The following is a 27,049-nucleotide window of genomic DNA, read 5'->3' on the forward strand; positions in this document are numbered from 1 at the left end:
AACTGCAGTTCCAGGGGACCTGGTGCTCTCTTCTGACCTTAGCAGGCACCAGGTACTCTAGTACACAGACATACATGGAGGCAAAATACTCATACAGATATAATAATGTTCATTTCTATTCGCATCTACCATATGAAATAGTAAAAATTGTTAAGTGTTTGGTTTAAGTATTCCTGCAGGCCTTGTGTGGGGCTCTGATGTCACACCCGCCATACCTTGAGCAACTTGGAGCAAGTTGCTTTCTTTTTTTTTTTTTTTTCCCAGAGCTGAGGACCGAACCCAGGGCTTTGCGCTTCCTAGGTAAGCGCTCTACCACTGAGCTAAATCCCCAGCCCCGCAAGTTGCTTTCTTTACATTTCAGTGTCTGCGGTGTACTTAGCACACTTGTGACTGGGCTGTATGGCCCCTCACATGTACAGCACGTGGTGAGTGCTCAGAGTGGTCGCTTCTGTTCAGAATTAAGCACACCTTTGCTCCCAGAGCTCTGGAAGCAGAGGCAGGCAGATCTCTGTGAGTTTGAGGCCATCTTTGTCAGTTAGTGAGCTCCAGGCCAGCTAGGGCTACTTAGTGAAAGAGACTCTTTCTCTCAAACAAAGAAGTAAAGAATTATGTCGCCTTTGTGAAGTGGTCTGCATATCTTCCTGATCCATCGCTACTTCACACCTCCCTGTTTAGTCATTAAATGTCACTGAAACATTTGGGAGAGAAAGGAACACTCCATATATTCTGTCCTTAATTTAAAGGGTCTCCTGCTGGCCTTTAAATTGTAAGTTAAGTGTCTGTCTTTAGGGCCCCGAGGGAGTCTTTAGGATCTTCAATAGTTTGAAGTCTGGTATGCTGAAATATACGGGTGAAATAGTTCACCCAGAATGTGAGAGCTTCAGGTAAGTTGCCATTCGCCTTCCAGAGGGATGTATGAGTTTAGGTAATTGTCTTAGGACTGTTTTTGCCCTAAGAATAACCTAAGAAAGAACTTTTATAATTGACTTCCATTCTGTACAGTGACAGTACAAAGAGTGAGCAGTGGGCTGCCTCCTACTTTTGAGTGAGATCCAGGTTAGCCCAGCATGGCTGCTTTCTTAGCCCTGGCTCTTTGTCTGGAGCTGAGGTTTCTGGCTCTTATCTAAGTAGATGGGTGTGAAGGTTGAGCACCCAGCAGGCTCTGTGCTCTTGGCAGGTAGCCGCTCCTGTGAACTGGTGTAATGCTCTTGGACTATCCTGGTCCCTTTGACCTTCCTACTTAAAGAGACTTAAAGACTTAAAGAGCACTAAAAGAGAGACTCTCTCCCAGTTACTTCCTGTGACACTCTCTGCAGTACAGGGGAATTCACACAAGCGGAATGTACCTAAGGAATTCTGGTGTTAGATCTCATTGGTAGCCTGTCCTGAGCTAAAGTTTATCCTGAACACCCTGTGTTCTGGGCTGAGATGCAGCCTGGTGGAACTTTGCTTCAAGAAGCAGAAGACCTCATCAGAACCCTTACTGTTAAACATGGGGCACCCCAAGAGGCTTTCTCAAGGATGTTGTGGGTGTTAGATACAGAAGACTTGTGGGGCCTGTTCAGCTTAGAGAAGCCTGGTCTGCATTAACTGGTAGCTATACATGTGGAAGATATTACAAGTAATCCTGCTCCCCTGGTACTGACTGATGTATGTGCCCTCAGGCGTGGCTGAGTAGAAACAAGCTTTGGGTATTTTGCCCTTAAAATAAGGACCTGGAAATCAGGTAGAACTGGGCTGAGGGGAGACGTGGCAGCTAAGGTGAGTGTACTGTCCTGTCCTTTGATGGTGAGAGAAAACAGTAGTATTCCTTTACTGGTGGTGCCAGGAATGCCCTTTCCCCAGGAACATCAGAGAGGAGCTGCGTCAAGAAGGGATACTTGGGCCCATAACCTTTGGGGGTGGGGAAAGTCCCCAGGAATGGTCCTAGCTAGGGCAATTTGTCCTTCTGCAACCACCAGGGAGGGGATTTCACTTCCTAAGGACAAATCTAATCATTTGGTCTGTGTTTCAGAATGGTGTGATGTGTGATGTGTGTGTGTGTGTGTGTGTGTGTGTGTGTGTGTGTGTGTGTGAAGATTATGGCCATGGATTTGGGGAGGAGGAAATCAAGTGGTTGCGACTGGATTAGACTGTCTCACATAGCCCTGTCTACATTATTAGTAGAACTTGGCTCTCTTTGTTACTTGTCTTACACAAAGAACAGCCCTATGGGATGGATTTGGGCTGTTCCAAAACCTCAGGCAGTTTCCTCTTTGCTTCCTGCAGAACACATGAAACTTACGTGGTCTTGCTATGTGTTAAAAACAGCCTTCCTCATATGCCTGTTTCATATCTTGTGTGTTTGTCTCTGGTCCGGAAAGTGGTGACTAATCACCATTTACCCTGCATTTTGTCCCTCCCCTGGCAGTGTGCTCTTCCTCCCTAAATGGACTCAGTTAATGCTGAGTCTGCCCAGGTTAGAGTGCCTGCTGTAGGCACATTGTGTTGCTCTGATGTAGATGTCAGAAAATGACTATCACTGTGGAGAGTGGTTCCCATTGTCAGGTCCACATGTAACCTGCTGTTGTTCTGAGTGGATTGCCCAGTTGCAGTGTCTGGTGTGTGCACATGTTACCAGGACTCAGTCAGCTTTTCTGCCACTTGTATTGCTTCTGTTAGCATTGCCTTGTTCTTAGAATATGACCCAGATTTCAGTTGAATGCTCATGGATGGGGCTGTCTGGGAAACCTGCCCACTTGAGGACTTGGTTGTTAGTAATTAATTCAGCACATACTTTTAAAAATCCTTAATCTATGGTAGATGCTGAAGTCCAGAAATGAGTAAACTGTTCCTGCCTAAAGTTTGAGACCTGGTGGCCAGGGAACAGTTGTAAACAGGAGAATAGTTGTAAAATCTCATCATTTTAGGTGGGGTGTGGTAGAAGAGTCTAGAAAGAGCTTTATAGCTTCCTGAAGAAGCCAAGGAGGGGACAGAGGAGGAAGGAGGTGGTAAGCTCCCCAAGTTGGAGCTTCCCATGCCACAGTTGGCTAGAGCCCAAAACCCCCGATGACCTTGCTGGGCTGGAGCTCCTTGCTCTGTACAGTGGCCCCAGTTGGGCTGCATGTTGAAAAGTGGGGGAAGGTAGAGATGACGGGAGGGCCTTTGTATCTGCTTAGTGTGGGGAATTCGGGCTCAGTCTGTGCTTAGAAAGCATGTGACTTGGAGGCAGGCCACCTTCCTTAGGCCAACTTCCAAAGATCACCCTACGGCCTTGTCTCAGAAGCATGTGTTTTGTTTGTGCAACCTCCCCCTTTGGGGGCACTGGCAGAAGGCAGGAGGCCTGGAGTGTGGCCTCTGGTTTTATGGCATTGGTAGTACCAGGTGGAAGGGCCCAAGGAGCAGGTGGCCTTAGCCCTTTGCAGAGTTGGCTCTAGAGTATAGTTTTAGTTAGGATTACTATTGCTGTGACAAAACACCACAACCAAAAAGCAAGTTGAGGAGGAAAGGGTTTATTTGGCTCACACTTCCTTATTTTGTTCATCATCAAAGGAAGTCAGAACAGGAACTCAAACAAGGCAGGAACCTGGAGGCAGGAGCTGATGCAGGGGTTTTGTTTCTGGCCTGCTCCCCTAAGCTTGCTCAGCCTGTTTCCTTTTAGAACCCAGGACCACCAGCCCTGGGATTGAACCACCCACAATGGGCTGGGCCCTGTCAATAACTAAGAAAATGTCCTACAGTTAGATCTTATGGAAGCATTGTTGTCACGAGTCCCTCCTTTCAGTTATCTCTAGTTTGTGTGTTAAGTTGACATAAGAGTGAGTAGCCAGCACAAATATGCTGCAAGTGGAGCACTTTTTCCCTTTTAGGCTTATTTCCTCAAAGGCAGACACCCTGTTCCTGAGACTTAATGAATCACCAGAGGCCTCAGAGTTCATTTGGCTTTTCCCTGAAAGAGGCCCCAGAGACAGGGAACACCATGGCTCAGGGCTGGCAGCCCTACTTTCTTCCCCACTTCTTGACTAGTGCCATTGTCTGAATAAGATGGTTTCTCACCCCACAGACAGCACTAGCTAGGTGTTTGCCCAGGCCCTGACTGATGTGCACTCCCCCCCCCCCCCCCCCCCCCGGAGCTGGGGACCGAACCCAGGGCCTTGCGCTCACTAGGCAAGCGCTCTACCACTGAGCTAAATCCCCAACCCCTGATGTGCACTTTTTTTTTTTTTTTGGCATCTAATTTCTTTTTCTTTCTTTCTTTCTTTCTTTTTTTTTTTTATTAACTTGAGTATTTCTTATATACATTTCGAGTGTTATTCCCTTTCCCGGTTTCCAGGCCAACATCCCCCTCCCCCCTCCCCTTCTTTATGGGTATTCCCCTCCCCATCCTCCCCACCCTTGCTGCCCTCCCCCCAACAATCTAGTTCACTGGGGGTTCAGTCTTAGCAGGACCCAGGGCTTCCCCTTCCACTGGTGCTCTTACTAGGATATTCATTGCTACCTATGAGGTCAGAGTCCAGGGTCAGTCCATGTATAGTCTTTAGGTAGTGGCTTAGTCCCTAGAAGCTCTGGTTGCTTGGCATTGTTGTACATATGGGGTCTCAAGCCCCTTCAAGCTCTTCCAGTTCTTTCTCTGATTCCTTCAACGGGGGTCCTATTCTCAGTTCAGTGGTTTGCTGCTGGCATTCGCCTCTGTATTTGCTGTATTCTGACTGTGTCTCTCAGGAGCGATCTACGTCCAGCTCCTGTCGGCCTGCACTTCTTTGCTTCATCCATCTTGTCTAATTGGATGGCTGTATATGTGTGGGCCACATGTGGGGCAGGCTCTGAATGGGTGTTCCTTCTGTGTCTGTTTTAATCTTTGCCTCTCTATTCCCTGCCAAGGGTATTCTTGTTCCCCTTTTACAGAAGGAGTGAAGCATTCACATTTTGATCATCCGTCTTGAGTTTCATTTGTTCTAGGCATTTAGGGTAATTCAAGCATTTGGGCTAATAGCCACTTATCAATGAGTGCATACCATGTGTGTTTTTCTGTGATTGGGTTACCTCACTCAGGATGATATTTTCCAGTTCCGACCATTTGCCTACGAATTTCATAAAGTCATTGTTTTTGATAGCTGAGTAGTATTCCATTATGTAGATGTACCACATTTTCTGTATCCATTCCTCTGTTGAAGGGCATCTGGGTTCTTTCCAGCTTCTGGCTATTATAAATAAGCCTGATGTGCACTCTTAAGAGCAGAATCTCTTGTTTACAGTTGAACTGCATCTCCTGCAAACACTCCAGACCCAGCTAGAAAACAAGGAAATATGGTTGTGGAGCACCTGTGAGGTCTGGTGTCTGGCTTCACCACACTTCCTTGTTTCTTTTGTCTTCAGACCAACCTGTAGTATAGTATTGTTCACGCTGGGGAGGCAGGAAGTTGAGGCTCAGAAAGGTTAAGCACCTCTCCTGAGGTCACCCCAGCTGATAAGTAGCAGAGCCAGAATTTCAGCTGTAAAGATTTCCTCTTCCGACTAAGGCCTTGTGCCCATTTGTTCTGCTGGAGTCTGATGGTGTTTTGATAATATAGTAACCTTTGCCTTTGTCAAAGATTAGCTCTTAACTATGTGATACATATTTCTTTATTCTTGCTTTAATTTAAAGAGTGCAACTTCCAATTTGTGAGTATTTGAATCTACTTGTATCTTTTCGTGATTCTTTTTTTTTTTTTTTTTTTTTGGTCTTTTTTTTTCGGAGCTGGGGACCGAACCCAGGGCCTTGTGCTTCCTAGGCAAGCGCTCTACCACTGAGCTAAATCCCCAGCCCCATCTTTTCGTGATTCTTAACATAACAATTGGCTAGGTTTTCCCACAGCCCGGAACACAGATGGTGTGTGATGTCCTTGAGGGACACATGGCTGCTGGACTCAAGGTGGACATTAGGGCGAGCCATGCAAATTAAAATGTGCCAACACCTGCCGAAGGGACGCTCAACTCCCTGAGAATGAATTGAGTTTTTGTTGTAGGTTTAAAAACTTTTTCAGCCCTTATATAATTTTGTTTCTGTAACAACTAAATTTGCCTGTGTTTTTCTTGTGTTGTGGTACACTGTGGTTCTAACTTGTAAGAAAAATAGGTTATTAGTCAGAACAGCTCTGGAGTTAAATGAACCTTACTTGCAGGATCATAGTTTTCTGTGGCTCGGCTATTTCTGAATTCTGCCTCTCCATTCACTCCCTTCTGTCTCCATTTTTGCTCTTTGCTGCACTGTCTGACTGGCTTCTTCAGTTTTCTGGGAGGAGGAGATTACTTGCCTTCCCCTTTCTGCTTTTAATCAGTTTGCTTCTGCTGCACTTAAGGAGCTTGGCTACCTGAGGGCTGCAGGGGGCTTCTTGTAGAAGCTAGCCTAACATCTTAGGAGGGAACTCCTGTGTCTGCTGTGCCCTGACGTCTCCTGCCACTTCTTGTTTGATGAGAGCCGATGCTCCTCCTGGGCCAGGTGCCCGCTCGTTGCTTTCCTTGGTACTAATTTCCCCAAGGTTGTCTGTAGCGGAGCTGGGCTTCAGTCTGGAAGTAGCTGGAGGCTGGAGTTCTGGTCCTTAGGTTCTACTCTGTGGTCAGGTTAGGGTGCACCATCCCTTCTCTAGTTTTGACATTTCAAAAGAAAACAAGTGGTAACTTTTCCCAAGTGAGGGTGACTGTGTGCTAGGGGCTCTTCAGACTGGAATTTTCTCCTGGCCTGTGCCTGCCTCTTGGTCAGAGAATTGTTGGCATGGCTTTTGAGGTGTGTGTGGCCAGTGCTTTAGACTCTTCCCTCAAGCCCTGGCTTTTGCTCTTCTATTACTAACATATCTTCACTGAACTAACCTCCTGCCCTGGACTTTAAGGAGCCTGTTCCAAGCCATTTAAACCTAGGTATGGCCTTCCTTCTGACCCCCAAATCCTACCTCTCTAGCTAAGTCTGATCTTGGACTGTTCTGAGGGTTTGGCTTCTGTTGTGAAGGAAAAGCATACCCTGTCTTGTGCTTGAGTGACCATGGTAATGCTGTGGAAGGGAGTGGACAGTTGGGGTTTGCATGGGCAGTCTTCCTGCAGATGGCATGTTTGTAAGTGTATACTTTACATTGTTATTTTTCTATCTTTTTTTTAATTTTATTTTTTTATTAACTTGAGTATTTCTTATATACATTTCGAGTGTTATTCCCTTTCCCGGTTTCCGGGCAAACATCCCCTAATCCCTCCCCCTCCCCTTCTTTATGGGTGTTCCCCTCCCCATCCTCCCCCCATTGCTGCCCTCCCCCCCAACAATCTAGTTCACTGGGGGTTCAGTCTTAGCAGGACCCAGGGCTTCCCCTTCCACTGGTGCTCTTACTAGGATATTCATTGCTACATATGAGGTCAGAGTACAGGGTCAGTCCATGTATAGTCTTTAGGTAGTGGCTTAGTCCCTGGAAGCTCTGGTTGCTTGGCATTGTTGTACATATGGGGTCTCGAGCCCCTTCAAGCTCTTCCAGTTCTTTCTCTGATTCCTTCAATGGGGGTCTATTCTCAGGTTATTTTTCTATCTTAATGAAGTTAGCTTGTTTTTAATGCTGTACTACAATGACTAGGACTGAACCTATGGCTTTGCTCATTCTAGCTAAGTAGCACTACTACGCAATGTTCTCCTGCCCTAGTTCACAGCTTTAGGTCAGAGGTGTTCTGTTGACAGTTTGCCCCCTGTGTTGTCTTTGTACCTCTGTTACAGAAGGCCTGAGACAAGCAACTTGTAAGAATGAAAGGAGTATTTCAGCTCATTGTTTCAGAGAGTTCTTCAATCCATGGTGTTTTGGCCTTGTTGCTTTGGCTCCTATCATAGAATGCCATGATAGGAGCAGGTGACAGAAGAGTCCTGATTGGCTCATAGCACTCAGGAAACAAGATAATCTAGCTTTATCCAACCTCCTAAAGGCACCACCTCCAGTTGCACGACGGCCTTGGGACCAAGCCTTCAACATATGGGCATACAAGATCTAGAATGTAGCCTATTTCTACAAGAAAATGTCTTTCCTGCCTGGCACAGACATTTTACCTCCATTGCTGGCCTGGATGCAGGAGATGTGACTGGAGTGCGGGAGCTCATGGTGAAACTGTTTTCTCTAGATGATCCTCTGTGTGGGCTATTGTCCTGCTATTTCATGTCATGAGAGTGTGTTCAAGTTTTTGCTCAGAGCCTCGATTAGAACTTGAGTGTATAGGACTTTTTTTTTTTTAACTTCTTTTTGACATTGAATATCACGAGGGCTGGTCTCAAATTCAGTCTTGCCTGTCTCCCAGTGCTGGTTTTACTAGTGAGTGCCACCACATCCAACTTTCTCTTTCAAAGGCACCCTTTTAAGCAGGATCATCCAGCCTCTGGAGCTCTGTGTTCAGAGATATCTGAGGAATGGCATCTTTGGATCTATATACACATTTTTAATTCCCATGTCTGTATTTCTCTAGTTTCTTCTTGGACCAAGATGACTGATGGAAACCTTTCCACCTCTATGAATGGTGTAGCATTGATGGGCATTCTAGATGGTCGGCCAGGAGACTCCCTTCAGGAATTGCAACACCTTAGTATCAAGGCAGTGCCCAGATCCCTTTCAGTGCCTGACTATGGACCTACACTAAAACTTGGTGCTTTGGAAGATCGACACAGCCTTCAGTCAGTGGACTCGGGCATTCCTACCCTGGAGATTGGCAACCCAGAGCCTGTTCCCTGCAGTGTGGTCCATGTGAAGAGAAAGCAGTCTGAGTCAGAGATCATCCCGGAGCGGGCCTTCCAGAGTGCGTGCCCCTTGCCATCCTGTACACCCTCAGCTCCCACTGGCAGCGAACGGGAGCAAGCTGTGCGGAAGTCTTCCACCTTTCCCAGGACAGGCTATGACTCAGTGAAACTCTACAGCCCCACCTCCAAAGCCTTGAGCCGAAGTGACGATGTCTCTGTCTGCAGTGTGTCTAGTCTTGGCACAGAACTGTCAACCACATTGTCGGTTAGCAATGAGGACATCTTGGACCTCATGGTCACGAGCAATTCCAGTGCCATTGTGACGCTGGAGAACGATGATGACCCCCAGTTTACTGATGTCACCCTGAGCTCCATCAAGGAAACCAGTGACTTACACCAGCAGGATTGTGTTGCTGAGACTGAGGAGGGGAGGAAATTGAGGCTATTGCAACCATTCAGCCACTTCTTCACAAGGTAACGCCTTTGCTATTTGGAGCAGAGACAGGGCAACAGATGCAGACCTGTTGCCTTGTGCCTCCTTGTCTTAATTGTATGTCTCCTGTGCGTTGTTAGTAAGAGCTGTGTCCTACAGACAACTGTGCCTTTTCCTGGCACCTCGGTACTGTGGAGTAGTGTGTTGTGGCCAGGTTGGCTGCTGACTCAACGGTTTGGCTTCTCACTGCCCTCTCCCCTTCTGTGTCCTTGGCTCACGTGAATAGTCTTTGTTGCTTGTTGGCCTCCTGCCTTTTGAGGGTGGGGTCACCCACAGGCCCTTAGTGCCCTTACTTTGTCATTCACGAGTTACACTAATTCACTAAGAAACTAATGGTTTCTTAGGGCAGGCAAAAGGGTGCTGGTGAGATTGGCATCAGCAACTCTGTTTCTAATCCTGCTCTTTTTTTTTTTTTTTTTTTTTTTGGTTCTTTTTTTCGGAGCTGGGGACTGAACCCAGGGCCTTGCGCTTCCTAGGTAAGCGCTCTACCACTGAGCTAAATCCCCAGCCCCTCTAATCCTGCTCTTAGTGGCAGACATTGGGGCTGCCATCTCCAAATGCTTTAGTCATGCTGCCAGTACCTGTCTGGAGGGCCTTTTTCTTGTATTCTGGTCCTGGCCATGCTATTGAGGGCATGTGCCTTGGCTGCCCTGCAGCCACACAGTTCTTAATGTGTTGATCCTACCATGTACTATGTGATGCCTTGTCACCCAGGTCCCCAACAAGCCTTCTGGGCTTCCTGTGTGTCCCTAGAGCACTCTGGGGAGTATTGCTTCTATTTCTTCCTCTGATTTGTTTTTATGCTTTTGTTCAGCAAGAGTGTCTAAGGCTCTGTTCTAGGCAGGTCATATGGGAGTCACAGGGTGATGGACATGATCTTAGGTCACGATGGAGGGAGAGTTTATAATCTGGGGTTGCTGTGCCTCCACCAGTCACAGAAGCTGAGGTCCTTTACAGAGGGTGTGGGTTTATGGATTATCTATTTAGAATTGTAATCTGCCCCACATTTGTTCTTTGGAGGCTTCTGGGCTATGAACTTGGCAAGTAGGAACATAAGGCACATGCTTCTAGCAAGTCAGTGTTGGACTTTGCAATACTTGGTGTGATATGCTGTCTAGAGCTAACCAGAGACATGTAGTTACTTAGGGTTCCCCAGTTGCTTCATCAAGCAAATGTGGAGTATTCCCAGTCAGTCTAAGGCCAGTCCTCAGTAAGATGGTCTTCACATGGCTTGCCGTCTTCTCCGGACACCTTTGTTCTTGATGTGCCTGCTGGAGAACTTATTCAGTGTCTGAAGCCCTTGTGTGTGCTTCTGAGGCCTCCCATCCAGCAGTGCTGGGGGGTCTCCTCTTGTGTAGCTGGCTGGGTCCTGTTATTTGGATGAGTGTTTGCAGTTTTTCCATGTTGAGGAGTTACCAGAGGGCCTTATGAGTGACTCCTCAGGTCAATCTCAGGGGAGGAGCTTGCCAATACACAGGTTTTCATAGTCACCTAGGAGACAGGGACCCTTAGCAAACCTGGAGACTTTTTGGAAGTAGGGGTGCCTGGGAAGTAGTGCAGTGGGGACAGCTTGGTTTACAGGTCAGTCACATCCTAGCTATGTGACCTTGAGAATCACTTACCTTCACTGAGGTTACTGAGTCCCTAGCAGTACTGAGGAGGGCCGTGGGAGCCTGATGTGTCATTGGCTTTGCTTCACTTACCTCGTTGTCCCCATCATCACAGTGTTTGCTGTCTCTGCTTATTTTCCCCAGAATTGGAGTGAAGAGCTCCTGTGTGACTGTGGAATTAGGTGGATTAATATGTTTAAGGCTTAATATAGATAACCTGACACATGGATGAGGTCTTCATTAGGGTTACTGTTACTGTGATAAATACCAGGATCAAAAGCAACTTGGGAAGGAAAGGGTTTATTTGACTTATATTTCCATGCACTGTTCATCATTGAAGGAAGTCAGGACAGGAACTCAAACAGAGTAGGATCTGATACAGAGACCATTCAGGGATGCTGCTTATGGTGGCTTGCTCAGCCTGCTTTCTTTCTCAGAACCACCAGCCCAGGGATAGCACCAACCATAATAGGCTGGGCCCTCTCCCCATTATTACCAGTTAATAATTAGTTAACAATTATAGCTGGATATTATGGAGGCATTTTTTTGATCGAGGTTCCCTCTTCTCAGGTAACTTTAGCTTGTGTCAAGTTGACATAAGATCAGCACAGATGACTTTACATATCAGCAGTTTGGGTGATCATGGCTACTCCCTGATGTATTGCTACCTTTGTCTTATGGGGAACTGGGTAGAAGTGAGTTGCCTGTTGAAACTTTTTCCCCTTTGGAGAAAATACTTTGCATTTTGCAGTTTCTAGACCCTCTTATTTCTTGGTTCCTGCTTCTGTATTCTTGGTTGGCAGCTCTGACCTGTTACAAGGAGCCACACTGAAGCGCTGAAGCAGGGGATATAAAAACAAAGGAGTCCAAGTGAGACAGCAATGCATGGAGTCTCGTGTTGCCCCATGGAAACTGGGGGTGTCACTGCCGTTTGTTTTACCTTTATTTTTGTAACATACACCCGTGCATCACATTACCCTGAGCTCTGCACTGGTTCCTGCTCTCCTAGACATGGTGGATATCCTGGGAGGGTGGGCCCTGCAGTTGGGAACACTGGGTCAGGGCTCAGGTGACATAGGTTTATTGTCAGCTCTCTTAATAGCTGTGTGACCTTGTATAGCTTTAATGGGGAAAAATGGCTCCAGGAAGATCAAATAGCTAAGGCACCTGGCTTCCTGGGATTATTTAAGTAGTAGCTTTCTCTGGTTTGACCAGAGCATATTTTATTTTTTAATGCTTTTGTGAGCTTTTGACCCCATACTGTACATTTCTTCAGTTGAACCCATTGCCTAGTAACTTAATGCAGAATTTCTGTACCACGAATTGTTAATGTTTGAGATTGTACTTCTGTGGGCAGCTGTCCAGTGTATTGCAACATTCCTGACCTCTGCCCACTAGATACTGGCACCATCCTGCAACTGTGAAGACCAAAGTGTCTCTGGACATTGCCACATGTTCTGGGATGGCAATGGATGAAGCCTTTCTGATGCGCTGGGCTTACTAACAGATGACAACTTTGCTCCCAAATAGCTTCCTCGAAGCTCATTTACTAGTGTAATTTGAGCAGAATTCCTCATCTTACATGGAAGAGAGCAGTGTTAGGGGATCCTCTGAGTCCAGGGTGACAGTCCAGTGGCTGAGGAATTCAGTAGCAATGCTTGTGGTGTGGCCACTTCCCTCAGGCTATGGGGTTGTTTCCATGAAGCCCAAGGTTTAATCTGCTAATCCACATGGTCTAGGAAGTAATAATTAGCTTTTCCTGCTAATAATTATGGGGGCAGACACAGCCTTTGGGGATGTGCCTGGCTGTGCTTAAAGGTCTAGAATGATGGATTTTTCTAGTCTGCTTCCTGACCTGGCAGAGAACCCTTTCGGGGCACAGTCTTTGTCTGGCTAGCCTGACTTTTACTTGTAATTCAAAGACAGTGCAAGGACCATGGTGGTTTGAGAATAGGGCTGGGAGCCTCAGAAGCTCTGTCATTTTGCGCTATGTGACCCTGAGAAAGCCATTTAACCTTTGCAGCCTCTACCGTGTACTTGGGTGACCTGGGACTAATTGCTCCTCTAGTGAAGAGCTAAGACGAGAGGGACAGAGCCATAACTCAGGGTTAGAGCATTTGTCTGGTGTGTGTGAGGCCCTGGTTTCCATCCCTGGCACTGCAAAACAAATACAAAAAGCACGCAAGCGAAGAGCTAATAATGCAAGTGTTCAGTGAGGAAATAGAAGTTAACTCACAAGGCAGAGTGAGCTCCATACATATGCTGCTTTTGGCTTGCTTTTCTCCTTTTGTTGAGGTTTCATATGAGATTTCAGTGTTATTTTTAAAAATTGTCCTCCGGGTAAAGATATTTGCCACCACCAGTTTAAAAGTGAATCTTCAGATAGATACTTTGATATGATATGAATGTGTCTAACCACAGTCTTAGTTCCTGTACAGAGCTGGGCTTTTGGGATTTGACCCATTGACTGGTGATCATAGGGTATGATAAATAGGAAATCTGTGGACTGGAGGCAGCTTATAAAGAGGAGGTGAATTCATTTACCAGGATGAGGGTGCACTTTTGTGTGCCTGGTGCTGCTCTTTGATTTGTGTGGCTTCCTTTTTCAGGCTGCATGGTAATGGAGAGGTAGCATGAGGTGGGACCAGGCTGCCTGTTTATCCTTTGGGCTGCTCTCCTTGTAGCTGCTTTTCTGGACTTTATTAGCTGCAGAGCAGAAGTCTATTCCTAGCCTCTTGCTGCTAGAGTTTTGGACATGGATTAGGGTCATCCAGTTCCTCCCACTGTGGGAGGTTTGAGGCAGAAATAAGATGCAAGCCATTTTTTTCTCTTTGCTGCTCTCTGGTGCCTACTGAGGTTGGAGAGGTTGGAGGCTTTCCTGCAGTGTTGACAGTGTCTGTTTTCAGCTTCCTGGATGCCGAGGGCAGTTGCCGTGCAGGAAAGCCCTGTGCTCCCTCCCAAAGGCAGTGATACTGATTTCTTGCTGACTTGAACGAGTCCAGCCACATCTGCACCTCAGGTAAATCAGTTCCGTGTTGCTCAGTGACCTACTCTAGGAGTCAGGGAATCATCAGAATCTGCTTCTTCCTATGACCTTGAGACCATCTTATTCCTTGTGTTAAATCCATTTCTGCTTTAAACACTTAGAATGTTTTTGTATCTTGCACTGGGAACTTAACTGATTCAGGAACATGCTGGTAATTTTGCTTCTATGTGTGAAAACTATGCAGAGGTTGATTAACTTGCCAGGGGATTCAAAGATGATGCAGGGCTGGGGTCTCTGACCTTTAGGTTTATGATCTTCAAGAGAGGAAAAGTTCACACTTAGGTGTTGGGCAAAATGGGAGGTGTGTAGCCAGCACAGTAATATTGATTCAGTTTTATGTTGTTGACTTACTTTCTAATGTTACGATGATTTTAGAATTAGCACTAGGGAAATGAGAGATAACATTTGATTTATAATTATGACTTTCTTACAAAATCTGTTTGCTATTGTCCTGTCTTAGTTTTTGATGCGCACCAGAACACGTGCTGTGAATTGGAGCTGCTGCTGGTGTGGGCACATGCTTGTGCATGGCTGAGAAGCCTGGCAAGGAAGGCTGGGTGATGGTTTCTTGACTTAGCTGTGCCGTGGTGTGCTGGCCTGTGGTCTTGGGTTAGGCAGGCACTCAGACTTTGTGTCTGTGTGCTTGTCCGTGAGATAAGCCGAGGTGTACCTGCTTGGGGGTCTGTGAGAATGAGAGAGCCATCTCATGTTATCAGCGGTTAAGCTCCAAGAGCTAGGCAGAAGAGAAGGACATTCCAAGATGGGCAGGCGCTGCCCAGGTCACTGTGTTAAATCTTTCTGCTGTGGGACGAGGACAAGAAACAAGACATAATCTAACTTAAGAGAAAAGCTAATAGATTGGAATAGGGCAAAACAAAAAGAAGGAAAAGGGCCTGTGAAAAGGGCCATGAAACAGTTCCAGATGTAGAGGCCACTTAGTCATACACTCGGGAATCCCATGGGAATTCTAAACTGGGTGTCATCACATATATGCAGAGGACCTGTAGGGTAAAAGGAGAGGTAAAATGTATTTAAATAAAGTAAAAGTAAATAGAAATCTGACCTGGACAAGGAACTCCTGTGAGGCTGTTTGTCGCCTGCTGACATCTAGTATTGGGCACACAGCCTGCCCTTAAGAGGAGTTTGTTCCCCAAACTGCCTGCCTGCCTGCCTGCCTGCCTGCCTGGGAGGAAACTAAATTTTCATTTGCAAGTGGTTGTCAACTGGAGATAGTTTCTGGGTTAGGGATGGGGACATGTGTCCCTTTCTTTCAGTTCTTATGACTCCATCTGGAATAGACCTGGGCAGGTGCTCAGTCTCTGTGAGTCTATCTGTTCTTTGATCCCGTTGTTGTAGAGGGCATAACTCATGTTTAAAACCTGAGTGATATTCCTCTGTATGGATTTGGCATAGTTTATCTATTTGCTCATCAAGGGCATCGCAGTTGCTTCCGAGTTTTGGCATATCTGAACAGCTGCTGTTGTAAAGAGCCATGTGGGTGGGGGGTTTTCAAATCTTTGGGTACATCCCAAGGTACGCAGTTGCTATACTGTATAAGCCTGTTCAGTGGCAGAGAAACTGCCTGTTCTACAGTGGCTTCACTTTTTATATTCCCAGCAGCAGTGATGAGAATTCCCTTTGTTCTGTCCCCTCACCAGTGTTTGCTCTCATCCCTTCTTGTATCACTCTGGTGGTTTTGTTTTGTTTTTGGTCAAGTAGGATGTAGGGTCCTCAGCTGAAAATGCTCTGGTGTAAGATAACAAATGGTACAACAAAATACCATTGAGTGGATGTCTGGACAGTGAATCCTGGAGACTGGGAGGTTCAGAATAGAGGTGTCAGTAGATTTGTATCCATGGACACAGCAAGGTTGTTTTGATGGATAGTGTCTTACTTATTTTTCTTGTTGCTGTGGCAAAAAGCAACAGAAGAAAGGAAGGAAGGAAGGGAGGAAGGAAGGAAGGGTTTATTGTGCCTCACGCTTATTCATACAGTCCATCGTGGCAGGGAAGTAATGGTGACAGGAGCGTGTGGCAGGTGGTCATATGGCATCCGACATCAGGCAGCAGAGACAGGTGAGCCCATGGGACAGTGCTACTCACATTCAGAGCGGCTCTTCCTTCTTCCATTAATTCCATTTTTCCTTCTTTCCATTTTCTGGAAATGCCCTTATAGATCTACTGGGGATTTATTTCTATGGTGATCCTAAATCCTATCAAGTTGGCAGTCAAGATTAATCATCCCAGACAGCCATCTTTTAAAAAATATTTTAATATTTATGGGGGTTGGGAGCATGAATGCCAGAGAAAGGTGTTGGATCCCTTGGAACTGGAGTTACAGGAGTTACTGGAGTTATAGTTGTGAACTGCCTGATGTGGGTTCTGGGAACCAAGCTTGGGTCCTCTGTAAGAACAGCAAGCGCTCTTAACACTGAGCCATGTCTCCACCCCAGTAGTCATCTTTTTGCTGTATCCTCACGTGCTAAAGGGGCAACTCTTTGGGGCCTCTTGTATGTGGATACCAGTCAGCCATGATGCCTTTGTCTGGGATTCTTCCTAAATCTGTCTGTCACTCAGTACTGTCAACCTGGGGATTAGAATTTCAGCATGTAAATTTGGGGGCGGAGAACACAAATATTCAGGCCTTAGCCACAAGGGTGGAGTATTGTGTTTGAGGAAAGGGGTGGGGCTGAGGTCATCCTGACAAGTATGCATTTGGGCAGGGAAGGAAACAGCTGGGTACTGCTGAGTGACTGGAAGCCAGCTAGTCAGTATGCCTATTAACTTCTCAGCCCCAGCTTTGTTTCCCTTGAAACAAAGGCACTTGGGTGGGGCAGTGACTTAGGGTTTTACTGCTATGAACAGACACCATGACCAAGGCAACTCTTATAAAGGACAACATTTAATTGAGGCTGGCTTACCGTTTCAGAGCTTCAGTCCAGTATCATCAAGGCAGGAGGAGCATGGCAACATCCAGGCAGGCATGGTGCAGGCAGAGCTGAGAGTTCTACATCTTCATCTGAAGGAAGCCAGGAACAGACTCAGGCAGCTCGGAGGAAAGGTCTTCAAGCCCACCTCTACTGTGACACACTTCCTCCAACAAGGCCATACTTCTAATAGTGCCAGTCTCTAGGCCAAGCATATACAAACCAGTGTTGTCATTTTTTTTTTTTATTACAATGAAGTAAGAAAGAAGTAGGAATTGGGGATACATGTAGGTATGGTCACAGAGGTAAGTTTTGATTTTGTGCTAGGCAGCACGGGCCTCTTGCAGGTGATGGTACTCGGAAGGGAGGAGGTCAGAAGGAGCTCCGTGGCGACTGTGAGGTTTTCCTCTCTGAACCTATTCCATTCGACTGGTGGTTTAAGTTGTGTTTGGAGATGCTAGCAGAGAAGGTTGAGGAAAAGAGGCAAAGTGCCCTTGTTATATATACTCACCCTTAAATGTTGAGGATGAGGAAGGCAGGATGTCAACTCAAGTTCCTTGTTCTGATAGGCACACTTGGCCTTGATAAAAGAGACCTTCCCATGGTTTAAGAAGGTTCCATTTATGAGTAGCACCTATCTTTCAGGCCGAGGTTGGTTTGGGGTAGAGGTTGGTGCATGGCTCCTGTCTAGTGGAAGGCCAGGACTCTGAATAGCCCTGAATGTAGGCCATGCAGATGCCCCTTGTCAAGGGCCCACTAGTGACTAAAGTACTTAGGAAGTATACGGGCCATGGTTGTTCCATGTGCTCTGCACTCTGGTGGGCATGACCAAGCACTGTCCTCTAGAGAGGTCCAGGTTACTATGGCAAGAGGGGAAGTGAATGCTAAGAGGAAATGCTCCGAGGAACATGGGCCATCACCATGTGGGTATGACGTGCTACTTCCTCATTTCTCTCCAGGGACCCCACCCTTACAGCTGGTTGTCTATATTTGATGTTCCCTTCACATTCCCTGCTGGGTAAGAATCTATACAGCAACTCCTCCCTAAGACCAGCCTGCAGAGGACTTAGTGACACTGTTTCTTTGCTTCTCTTGAGAGGCCACATCCCAGAGTCCTGTGTGCAGCACATGCTTAACCCAGAGAGCATGTTCTGTCCAGCCGTGGAGATCATCTGTATGTCCCAAGTAGTTCCTATCTTCAATAGACCAGCCCATGGAGGATGCTGGGGGAGTGCATGTCGTCCCAAGCTGCTCTATGCTAGTGCTTCAGCTGTATTGGCAGGCTCTGTGTTTAGTTCCTTGGGTATTCCCTGTGGCAACACTCAGCAGATTATCTCTGCTGGTTGGAACCCTTCACAGACAGACAGCATGGGACCTGCAAGAGGGATGGATGCCTTGGCTGAATGACTAGGATGTCTGCTTTCTTGAGCTTCTGTGGACTTGCCTGGAGTAAGGGCTGAAGAGACATACTGAAGCGCTCCAGGTGGCTGATGACAGATTCTTCTTTAGTAGCAGAAGCTGTCCGACCATGCCATCCCTTCTTGTGATATATGGAGAAGTTGCTTTGTAGACATGGTTTTCTTGTGTGTTAGGTAGAGATTTGGCCCAGCTGGTTTCAGAGTCACTCATGACTAAGAGCTTTCCTGAATCACATCTCAGCTTATGGCCCCTGTCTTTCTGCAGGTCTGGAGACCCCTCCTGCAATGGGTTCCTTCTACTTCTTACTGCATGCATACTTTAACAAGAAAGCCTCTGGGATCAGAGGGCTCCCCCCATGGTATTTTGCAAGTCCTCACTTGTGTATTGTTGCTATGGCGTGGCACTGTTGACTGACCGGGTCCCCTCTACTACACCGAGAAACCATCTTTCTGTTCATTCGGTGCTTGCAGTAGAGAGGAACTCAGTGTTTGCCATCATACATTTCCAGAGAGAATGTTCACCTGAGGACCCAGCTCTGTAGTAGGCAGGACCTGCTTGACCACACCTAAGATCTCATTCTGCCTGTGTAGTCTGAGAGCATCTGCAGAGTGGTGATGCCCATGCTGCCAGACCATAGGTGCAATGGGGGGGGGGCAGTGTCAGGGAGGATGGGGATGAGAAAGCTGAAAGATTGTGTTTAGATAGGGTGCTGGGGCTTGCTGGACAGGTAGCATTCAAGTAAAGATTGGAGTTTGGGTAAGGGAGGTCTCTCCAAGGATATCATTGCGGAGACAGTGTTTCGAAGGCTGGTGGGTGGGGCTTCCCTTATTTATTTCCTATCCCTCTTTCAGTTGCTCAGGCCCTGCGTCAGAGCCTTGCTAAGCAGCTTACCAGCTCCTGGTTCTGGGCTCTCATGGCAGTTGGCGCTCAGTTAGCACATTCACTCCTTTTGGCTATCAGGAGTCTGCTTTGCAGTCTGGACTTGTGCTGCCCAGTGTGTTAGTCATTAATTAAAGCCAATTAAAATAACCTAAAGTGGGAAATTGAGATCCTCAGCCTTACTACCCACAGTCAGGCACTCAATAGCCACGTGGGAGTCAGCCACTACTGTAATGAGTAGCTCAGATGGGTACATTTCCATTGTGGGGGGGAGTTCTGTTGCCAGCCTAGTTTAGAGGACAGCCTGTGACTTTATTTTTAAATTTGTCCCTTTGATAGAAATGCAACCCAGAGTGACTGTTTAACCAGCACATTACAATAAAGGGGGTAAAATAATGAAGCTGAGAAAAACCTGCAAAGAACCATGCACAGGGCCAGGGGCATGTTGACATTGATTGCTCTTGACCACTGAGCCATCTCTAACCCCTAAATACTATTTAAACAAGCTCCCCTTGTTTAAAAATTTGCAGCAAGGCTTTGGGCGTCATTATACTTTCATACCTGCTATACTTTTTATTTCCTTACAGATTTTTTATGAGTTTTAAATGTTAAAATGAAATAGACTTAGTGCTGCTTGTCCTGCCTCAGAGTAAAGCACATGCTTAGCATATGTGGGGTCTGGGCTCTGTGTTCAGCACTGTAAAAATCAAAGAACAGTGTCAGCAACAGAGACTCACTGACTCTTTCTATGGTTTGGTGTCCTACATTTTAACATAGAGAAAACAGTTTCTTACATAATTAAAAGTTGTTCATATATTTATTAGTATACTAAGGTACGGTGATCATGTATAGTAATGTATAGTATAGTATCTTTGTGGTCTTCCTCCCTATGAGTCATTTACTTTCCTATCAATAAGGAAATGGGTTTCGTTTCCGCTGTGTATACTACAGCCTGCTCCGGTCCACATTTTAGATAATGAAATAGGGGATTGGTTCCCCAGAATTGCTACTTCATGAACATTGTCCTTGATCAGTGTCACCTCTGACTGCCCTCCCCACCCCTCTCTGCTGAGGGCACAGTGCTATGTGCCAGGAGCTCTTGGGGAAAGCTTCCAAATAGTGAACACCCAGACTCTGTCTTATGAATAATGTACACGTAGCAGTGGCTATTGGAATTTGCCATTTCTTTGCCTTCTGATTAGTATGATATGGTGGAAAGGACTTCTTTCTTTAGCCTTCTCTTTTCCTTATAGACTGTGGCTTCAGTGCTGTGCTTCAGACTTTGTGCTTCTGCCTGAGGTGCTCCCTCCCTTCTACTCCTTGTTTCTACCCAATTGCAGCATTCTTTTTTTTTTTTTTTTTTTTAAGATTTCTGTGGCTGTCTTCAGACACACCAGAAGATGGCATCAGATCCCATTACAGACGGTTGTGAGCCACCATGTGGTTGCTGGGATTTGAACTCAGGACCTCTGGAAGAGCAGTCAGTGGTCTTAACCACTAAGCCATCTCTCCAGCCTCAGTTGCAGCATTCTTAAGAGATAGCACAACAGACACCCTTCTCTGAAGCTTCTCTAGCCCAGAGGCAGCTGCTACCACAGCACAGTACTTCCTGCCTCCTACAGGGCACTATAGACTGGAACTGTCACTCTGTCATTCTGCCCTATCTCCTACAGGCACCCTGTAGTCTGTTATTATCACCTTGTCCTGTCTTCTGCAGGTCTCCTATAGTCTAGTATTGCCATATGGCCTTGCTTTCTCTGTGAGCTCTCCCAGGACTGGGCCTGAGTCTTAGTCATTCCTGATCTCAGCTCCTCCCATCTGAGGTTCCTCAGTGTTTTAACATCAACAGCATATAGTGGCTTGGTTCTGTTCACCCATACCAATAGACTCGTGTTTCTGGAGCCAGTGTAAGTGATACTCTATGGCTTGGTGTTTGCTGTATGAGAGAAAACAGGGGATCTGCTGGCTTATGGGGAAAGGGACCCAGATTTGTTGGGGTACAGCAATGGCACATTGTGTTTTAGAAGCCCATTGGGTTAGGAATTACTTCCGACTTGGATCAATGGGCTAGAAGAATTCGAAGACACTAGACAGTACATGTACTGCAGTACAGGGCTTGTTGATCAATTTTGCTTTAGTGAATAGAAATGGGGCACAGATTTAAAGCAAAGTCTAAAGATAACTTCTTTCCAGCAGTTTCCATAAACACAGTTATCTTAAATACATAGAGTAAAACATCAATTAAAGAAGTAGGAAGTGTTTATTGGTTAAAGAGCAAAGTTCTTAGCTCAATAAAAGTGTCAGAGACACATTAACAAAATGTTCAGCAGGAGATACTCAGTGACCAAACATGTGTCTCCGGCTTGTGGAGACCCTAGATTTAGTCCTTAGCACTGAAAAATAATAATAATTATGAAAACACCACTTAATGAGAAAGAACAACCAAGTTTCACTCTTAGAGGTTAGTCTTAACTGGATTAGGGTGAGACACATGCACCAGAACTTGTAAGCTCTCCTAGGGCAATCTGGAATGTAGTGCAAGCAAGTCCAGCTCTCAAGTATAGGCTGTGCTTAGAGAGCTCTTCCCTCTTCTGGATGCGACAGGCAGGTGGCTTCCACATTGTCTCCTCTCTGGGGAATGTCATCCATTATGATATAAATAAAGTGCCTTCCAGTGCAAAGCCTCTTGGAGAAGAGACCTAGACTTGTGGTTGTCAATAATCACTTCCAGTATTTGGCATAGTTTGTACATACTTGATCCAATATGCATATGTTGAATGAAAAAAATAACTCATCATTATGTTTCATGTTAAATGAGATGAGATGCTTGGCCTTATGTAATCAGTCAACTGTTGTCTGTTAATAAGCACATTGACAAATACAGTCCTGGGAACTGAATGGTGACCTCACTGTAACATAAATGAAGGTGGTGGGGCTCATTTCTGCCCAGAGTCAGGCAAGCTAGGCAGCTGGGATTTGAGTCACATTCTGTTGGAGTCCATATCCCAGGAATACACTTTCCACCTTTAGTCAGACTTTTCTTTTCTCTAGTGCTAAGGGAGCATAGTCTTCTCATGGCTCCCCTGAGATTGTTGCAATTCCAAGATTACTTATGACTACTATGTGGACAGACTCGTGACTATTGACTGATTTCCCCTCTCTTTTTCTTAGTATTCAGTTGGAGATTAGGACTAGATTACGAATTTTTAGTAATGTACATTTTATATTTATGTAGCCACTTTCATGCTGTTTCCTTTTTTAGATTTAGTTTGATAATTTTTAATTATGTATAGGTGTACATGTCTGTATGTGAATATATGTGTACCTGAGTTTAAGTTCTTGTGGAGGCCACAGGCCAGAGGCATTTGATCCCCTGGAATGGAGTTACAGAAGGTTGTGAGCTGCCTTATGTGGATGCTGGAAACTGAACCTGGGCCCTTAGGGAGAGCACGAGTGTTCCTAATGGTTGATCCATTTCTCTAGCTCCTTTTGCGTTGCTTTCTTTTATTCTTTATAAAAAAATCTAAGTTGATATTAGAATGGAGTCCCTGCTTCCTTTCTCCTCCCTGTATTTACGTGTTAAGGAGTGTTTGGAAGGCTTGGGAGTTGTGGATAAAGAAAATACGGCTCTTGTGGACTCTGGAGACTTGCAGAGGAGCCATTTCGGGATTAGATTAATGAGTTACCCAGGAGGTTTCCTGCCAGGCCTTGGGATACACAGACCAAGTAGAAAGTCTCACCCATGTAGTAGGAGGTAGAAACAAGAATCCTGAGCCTGAAAGGTGTTTCAGCAGGTTAAGGCTTTTGCCTTCTACCAAGCCTGATTACCATGATCCACATAGTGTTCCTTTGATCTCCACATGCAATTGAAAACAAACAAAAAGATATTTCCTTTAAAAGGGAAGGAGAGAGAGAAAGAGAAAAGGGAAGGAAGGGAAGAAAGAAAGACAGACAGACAGACAGACAGACAAACTAGAACCCGTGCTGCCAGCTCTTTGTGTAAATGTCTGGTGGAAGTGGTTTGGGAGCATGCAGGGGCTGTGTGGGGAGGGATTTCCAGCTGAGCCACAGAGGACGGTGGTAGAGCTGAATTCACTTTGCTGGAGTGAAGTGTACAGCAAAGCACACAGGTCTTAGGCATTGAGTAAGCACATTCATACCAATGCCACTGGATTAGCAACCCGCAGAAGCCTCTTTGAGACCACTTCCCTCACAATATCTGTCCTGAAGAGGGTGACCACTGTTGAGATAAATGGAGTAACCCAGTGTGCACCCCTGGGTTTGGAATCCTTTGCTCACAGTGTGTGTGTGCTCCTGTGGATGGTACTTTGCTGAGTTTCAGCAATGAGGGGTGATGTTGATCATAATACTTTGGTGCCTGTGCTTTGAGGCACACATACCTAGGCAGAATCCCAGAGGCTGCTTTGTCTACGCCAGGCCCCTTCCCAAGTATAGCTATAGCATTTCACACTTCATTGGCTCATCTGGGAGTCTGTTTGGTCCGTAGCCTCTCTGGATATGGGTATTGCCAATGTTGTTTTTATTGTTCATCCTGGTGACAGGATAGGGCTGTGCCAGTTTTAATTTACATTTTTATTCTAATAATAGGCTGCATCTTTTTATATTGTATTTGACACTTGGAATTTCTTTTGTGGTGGTTTTTTTTTTTTTTTTTTTGGTTCTTTTTTTCGGAGCTGGGGACCGAACCCAGGGCCTTGCGCTTCCTAGGTAAGCGCTCTACCACTGAGCTAAATCCCCAACCCCTTGTGGTGGTTTTTATTTGTTGTTTATTACTGTTTTTCCCAGAAGGCTGGGAGGAACTTAGACCTTATACATGCTAAGCACGTGTTCCATCTCTGGGCTACATACCCATAAAAATTGATTTGTATATTCAGGATAAGCATCCCTTGTCAGATTCATGTGCCACAGATAACTTGTCCTTTGCCGTGGCTCACTTTAATACACACACACACACACACACACACACACACACACACACACACACACTACTTATCATGTTGCCCAGATTGGTCCCCCACCCCCAGAACTAAATACATGGTTTTATTTCTTCCAGATCAAAGATTGGGTATAATCATATATAAAGATGAAGAACCTAAAAATGTTTACTTCTTAAATCTATATTAATACTTTAGTAAACTTTACAGAAAAGACAAGGAGACACACATGTACATTTATAGAACTGCACATCAGTCAGGCCAGATCCTGCGGAGAGAGGTCCTCATTTATCTGTGAGGACAGAGCAATTCTTTTTTTTTTTTTTTTCCTTTTTTTCGGAGCTGGGGACCGAACCCAGAGCCTTGTGCTTGCTAGGCAAGCGCTCTACCCCTGAGCTAAATCCCCAACCCCTGGACAGAGCAATTCTTGTTTGGACATAGACCATCTTCTCTGACATGAGCCGCTCTTCACCTCTTGATGGTTTCCTTCTATACGTGTGTATGTCTAGTTGTCTGCTTCTCAGAGCAGACATTTACCTTCCTCCACCGGCCATCAGTGGAGAGCTGGGGCCACGGAGGTGACTGATCTGACCCATTCTTCATGGCGGGTTTCCTGGTGGTCCTCTTCCATCATCACATCTGGAATCAGAGGGGCTCCCACAGCCTTTTCTTTTCTTCACATCTTGCTGAAGCAGAGTTTGGGGGGAAAAAACCACAAATTTTGCTATTCCCCAGAAGAAATCTGTTATGAAAGACAATCTCCATGGGGAATGATTCTGGCTGTCCAACACTTGACCATTCGAGATGTAAACCATCTTCCCTCCGGTTGCCCACTTCCTAGTGACAGAGAAGACCGGATACCCTGATGTTGCCATACTTAGCCTCTGCCAGATTGGTCTTAAATTCCTGGATTCAAGTGTTCTTCCCAAGTGACTGGAAGTGGAGATATACACTCCCACACTCATATCTTATTTTAACTTTCCTAATGTTTGGTTTGTTTTGTTTTTGTTTATGAACAAAGGTATTTTAGGCTGTAACCAATTCTACCTTACCTGTCTTCCTTTTATGAGGTGCGATTTCTTGTGCCCGTGTAGGACTGTCGCTGTCTTCTGGTGGCTTTGTTGTTTGCCATTGCCAATAGATCTGTGATTGTCTGAAGGAGCCCTTCCATGCAGTATGCAGATTTTCTTCCCCCTGAATCTTTGAGGGATCCCACGAGTGTCTCCCGCCCTTTCTTTCTCCTTCACTAGCAGCGTGGTATTTTTCAGTGGCTCTGTGCTCTCCTGCTTGCTCTTCTGTGACATTGCCTTGGCAGCTTTGCCCCTTTGCATTCCCATAGCAGTTTTTATAGTTCTGCAGTTTCCTTTTGAAAAAATTCCCCAGCGTTTTGTTGGGAATTTTATTGACATAGATCAACGAAGACTTCTTACCTTGAGTGTGTTAGTTTCTCCATTTAGTGTGTTAGTTTGGGTTTTTGTTTGTTATGTTTTTTTAATGTAAAGGCTTTATGTATCATTAAATTTATTTTTTAAAAAATGGGCTGGTCAGATGCATCAGGAGATGAAAGCATCTGCTGCTGCCAAGCCAAGGTCATCCCCAGGACCACATGGTGGAAGAAGATACTGGAGTTCCACAGGTTGTTCTCTGACCTCCACATGTGCACCGTGCCACGTGCTCTCACGTGGATGAATGAATGAATGAATGAAGGGTCAAAAATTCTAAGATACTATTTTTTTTTGATAGTTTTATAATATAATATATAGTTGTGACTCTGAGTAGTGTTAATTTTTATGTATACAATTTGAGTCCTGTGGTCTTGCTAAATTCAGTTACTCTAATAGCTTATCTGTAAACTCTTTTGGATTTTCTCTTAGACTGTCACAACTGTCTGTGCATGACTCCTTTTCTGTTTGTTACCTCTCATCTTGTTTTTATTATCTTGTTGCTTCCTCACTTCCTCTCCAGTGCAGTGCATTGAGGTGCTGCTAACAAAGTCCTTGCCAGGGTCCTGATCCCTGAGAGTGTGGTCAGCATTGCTGTAGCTCTGATCAGATGGATGGCTTTCTATTGGCTATCTTTACTTAAACTGGGACATTCCTTTTTATTCCTAGGTTTTTAAAAGAGATTTATTTATTGATTATATATAAGTACACTGTAGCTGTCTTCAGGCACACCAGAAAAGGGCATCAGATCTCACTACAGATGGCTGTGAGCCACCATGTGGTTGCTGGGATTCGAATGCAGGACCCTAAGCAGTCAGTGCTCTTAACCCCTGAGCCATCTCTCCAGCCCCTATTCCTAGTTTTAAAATCTTAAAAAAGTCATGCCTGTCTTGCACTTTATTGAATGGCTTTTCTCCATCCATTGATGGCTGTGTTTTCTCCTTTAGCTTATTCTATTGTGTGTGTGTGTGTGTGTGTGTGTGTGTGTGTGTGTGTGTGTGCGCGCGCGCGCGCGCCATTTTTTTTTTCTTTTAATGATTTCCTATTCTGTGTTCTCAGATAGTTCCTCTGATTTTCTCTGGGGCTGATTGGGTGGCTCAGCTGATGGGTGGTTGCTACACATAATGAGTTCAGTCCCAGAGACCTCTAATGTGATGAGAGAACTGACTTCTGTAGGTCTGATGTCCACAGGGATGCTGTGGTACACACACTTCCTCTACACACAAAATAAATGAAAATGTAATAAAAAGATCTTTTTTGGCAGTTGAAGCTATGGATATATTAAAACTTACTGACCTATATATGCCCCCAAAGTCTGACTGCCTCTGAATTCCACAGTAAAATACTCCAGTGCAATGTAGGGACTTTTAATATTTGTTGATACTCCACTTATACCCTGCCCCCTTCTCCATCACTACAGAGCGAGCCCTGGGCTTCTTGTAGCCCAGGCAGGGATTGTCACTGAGGTGCTTTTCTTAGTAAATGATGCCAGTGAATGGGTTTGTTGAGTGACCTAATAAATTTCTTGGGATGAGCCTTGGAAAGGAGGACTGGGAAAGGCTTGTTCTTTTA

At 45.6% G+C, this 27,049-nt stretch overlaps 1 protein-coding gene and 1 pseudogene across 8 annotated transcripts in view; one reads left to right on the forward strand and one right to left on the reverse strand.

Moving 5' to 3' along the window:
- Tbc1d14 (TBC1 domain family, member 14) overlaps positions 1-27,049 on the forward strand; it is a 99,519-nt gene that overhangs the window by 7,418 nt on the left and 65,052 nt on the right. For 7 of the 8 annotated variants that reach the window (XM_063273358.1, XM_039092194.2, XM_006251133.5 and 4 more), the window contains one exon: positions 8,440-9,181. In XM_063273358.1, the coding sequence (XP_063129428.1) occupies positions 8,440-9,181 (742 nt within the window). Of the gene's footprint in view, positions 1-8,439; positions 9,182-27,049 lie in introns of those variants that run through there. The other variant, XM_008770325.4, reaches the window with a different exon arrangement.
- On the reverse strand, positions 24,122-24,920 carry Selenok-ps3 (selenoprotein K, pseudogene 3; annotated as a pseudogene).

This window comes from Rattus norvegicus, chromosome 14, assembly GCF_036323735.1.
Source record: "Rattus norvegicus strain BN/NHsdMcwi chromosome 14, GRCr8, whole genome shotgun sequence".
NCBI classification, from domain to species: Eukaryota; Metazoa; Chordata; class Mammalia; order Rodentia; family Muridae; genus Rattus; species Rattus norvegicus.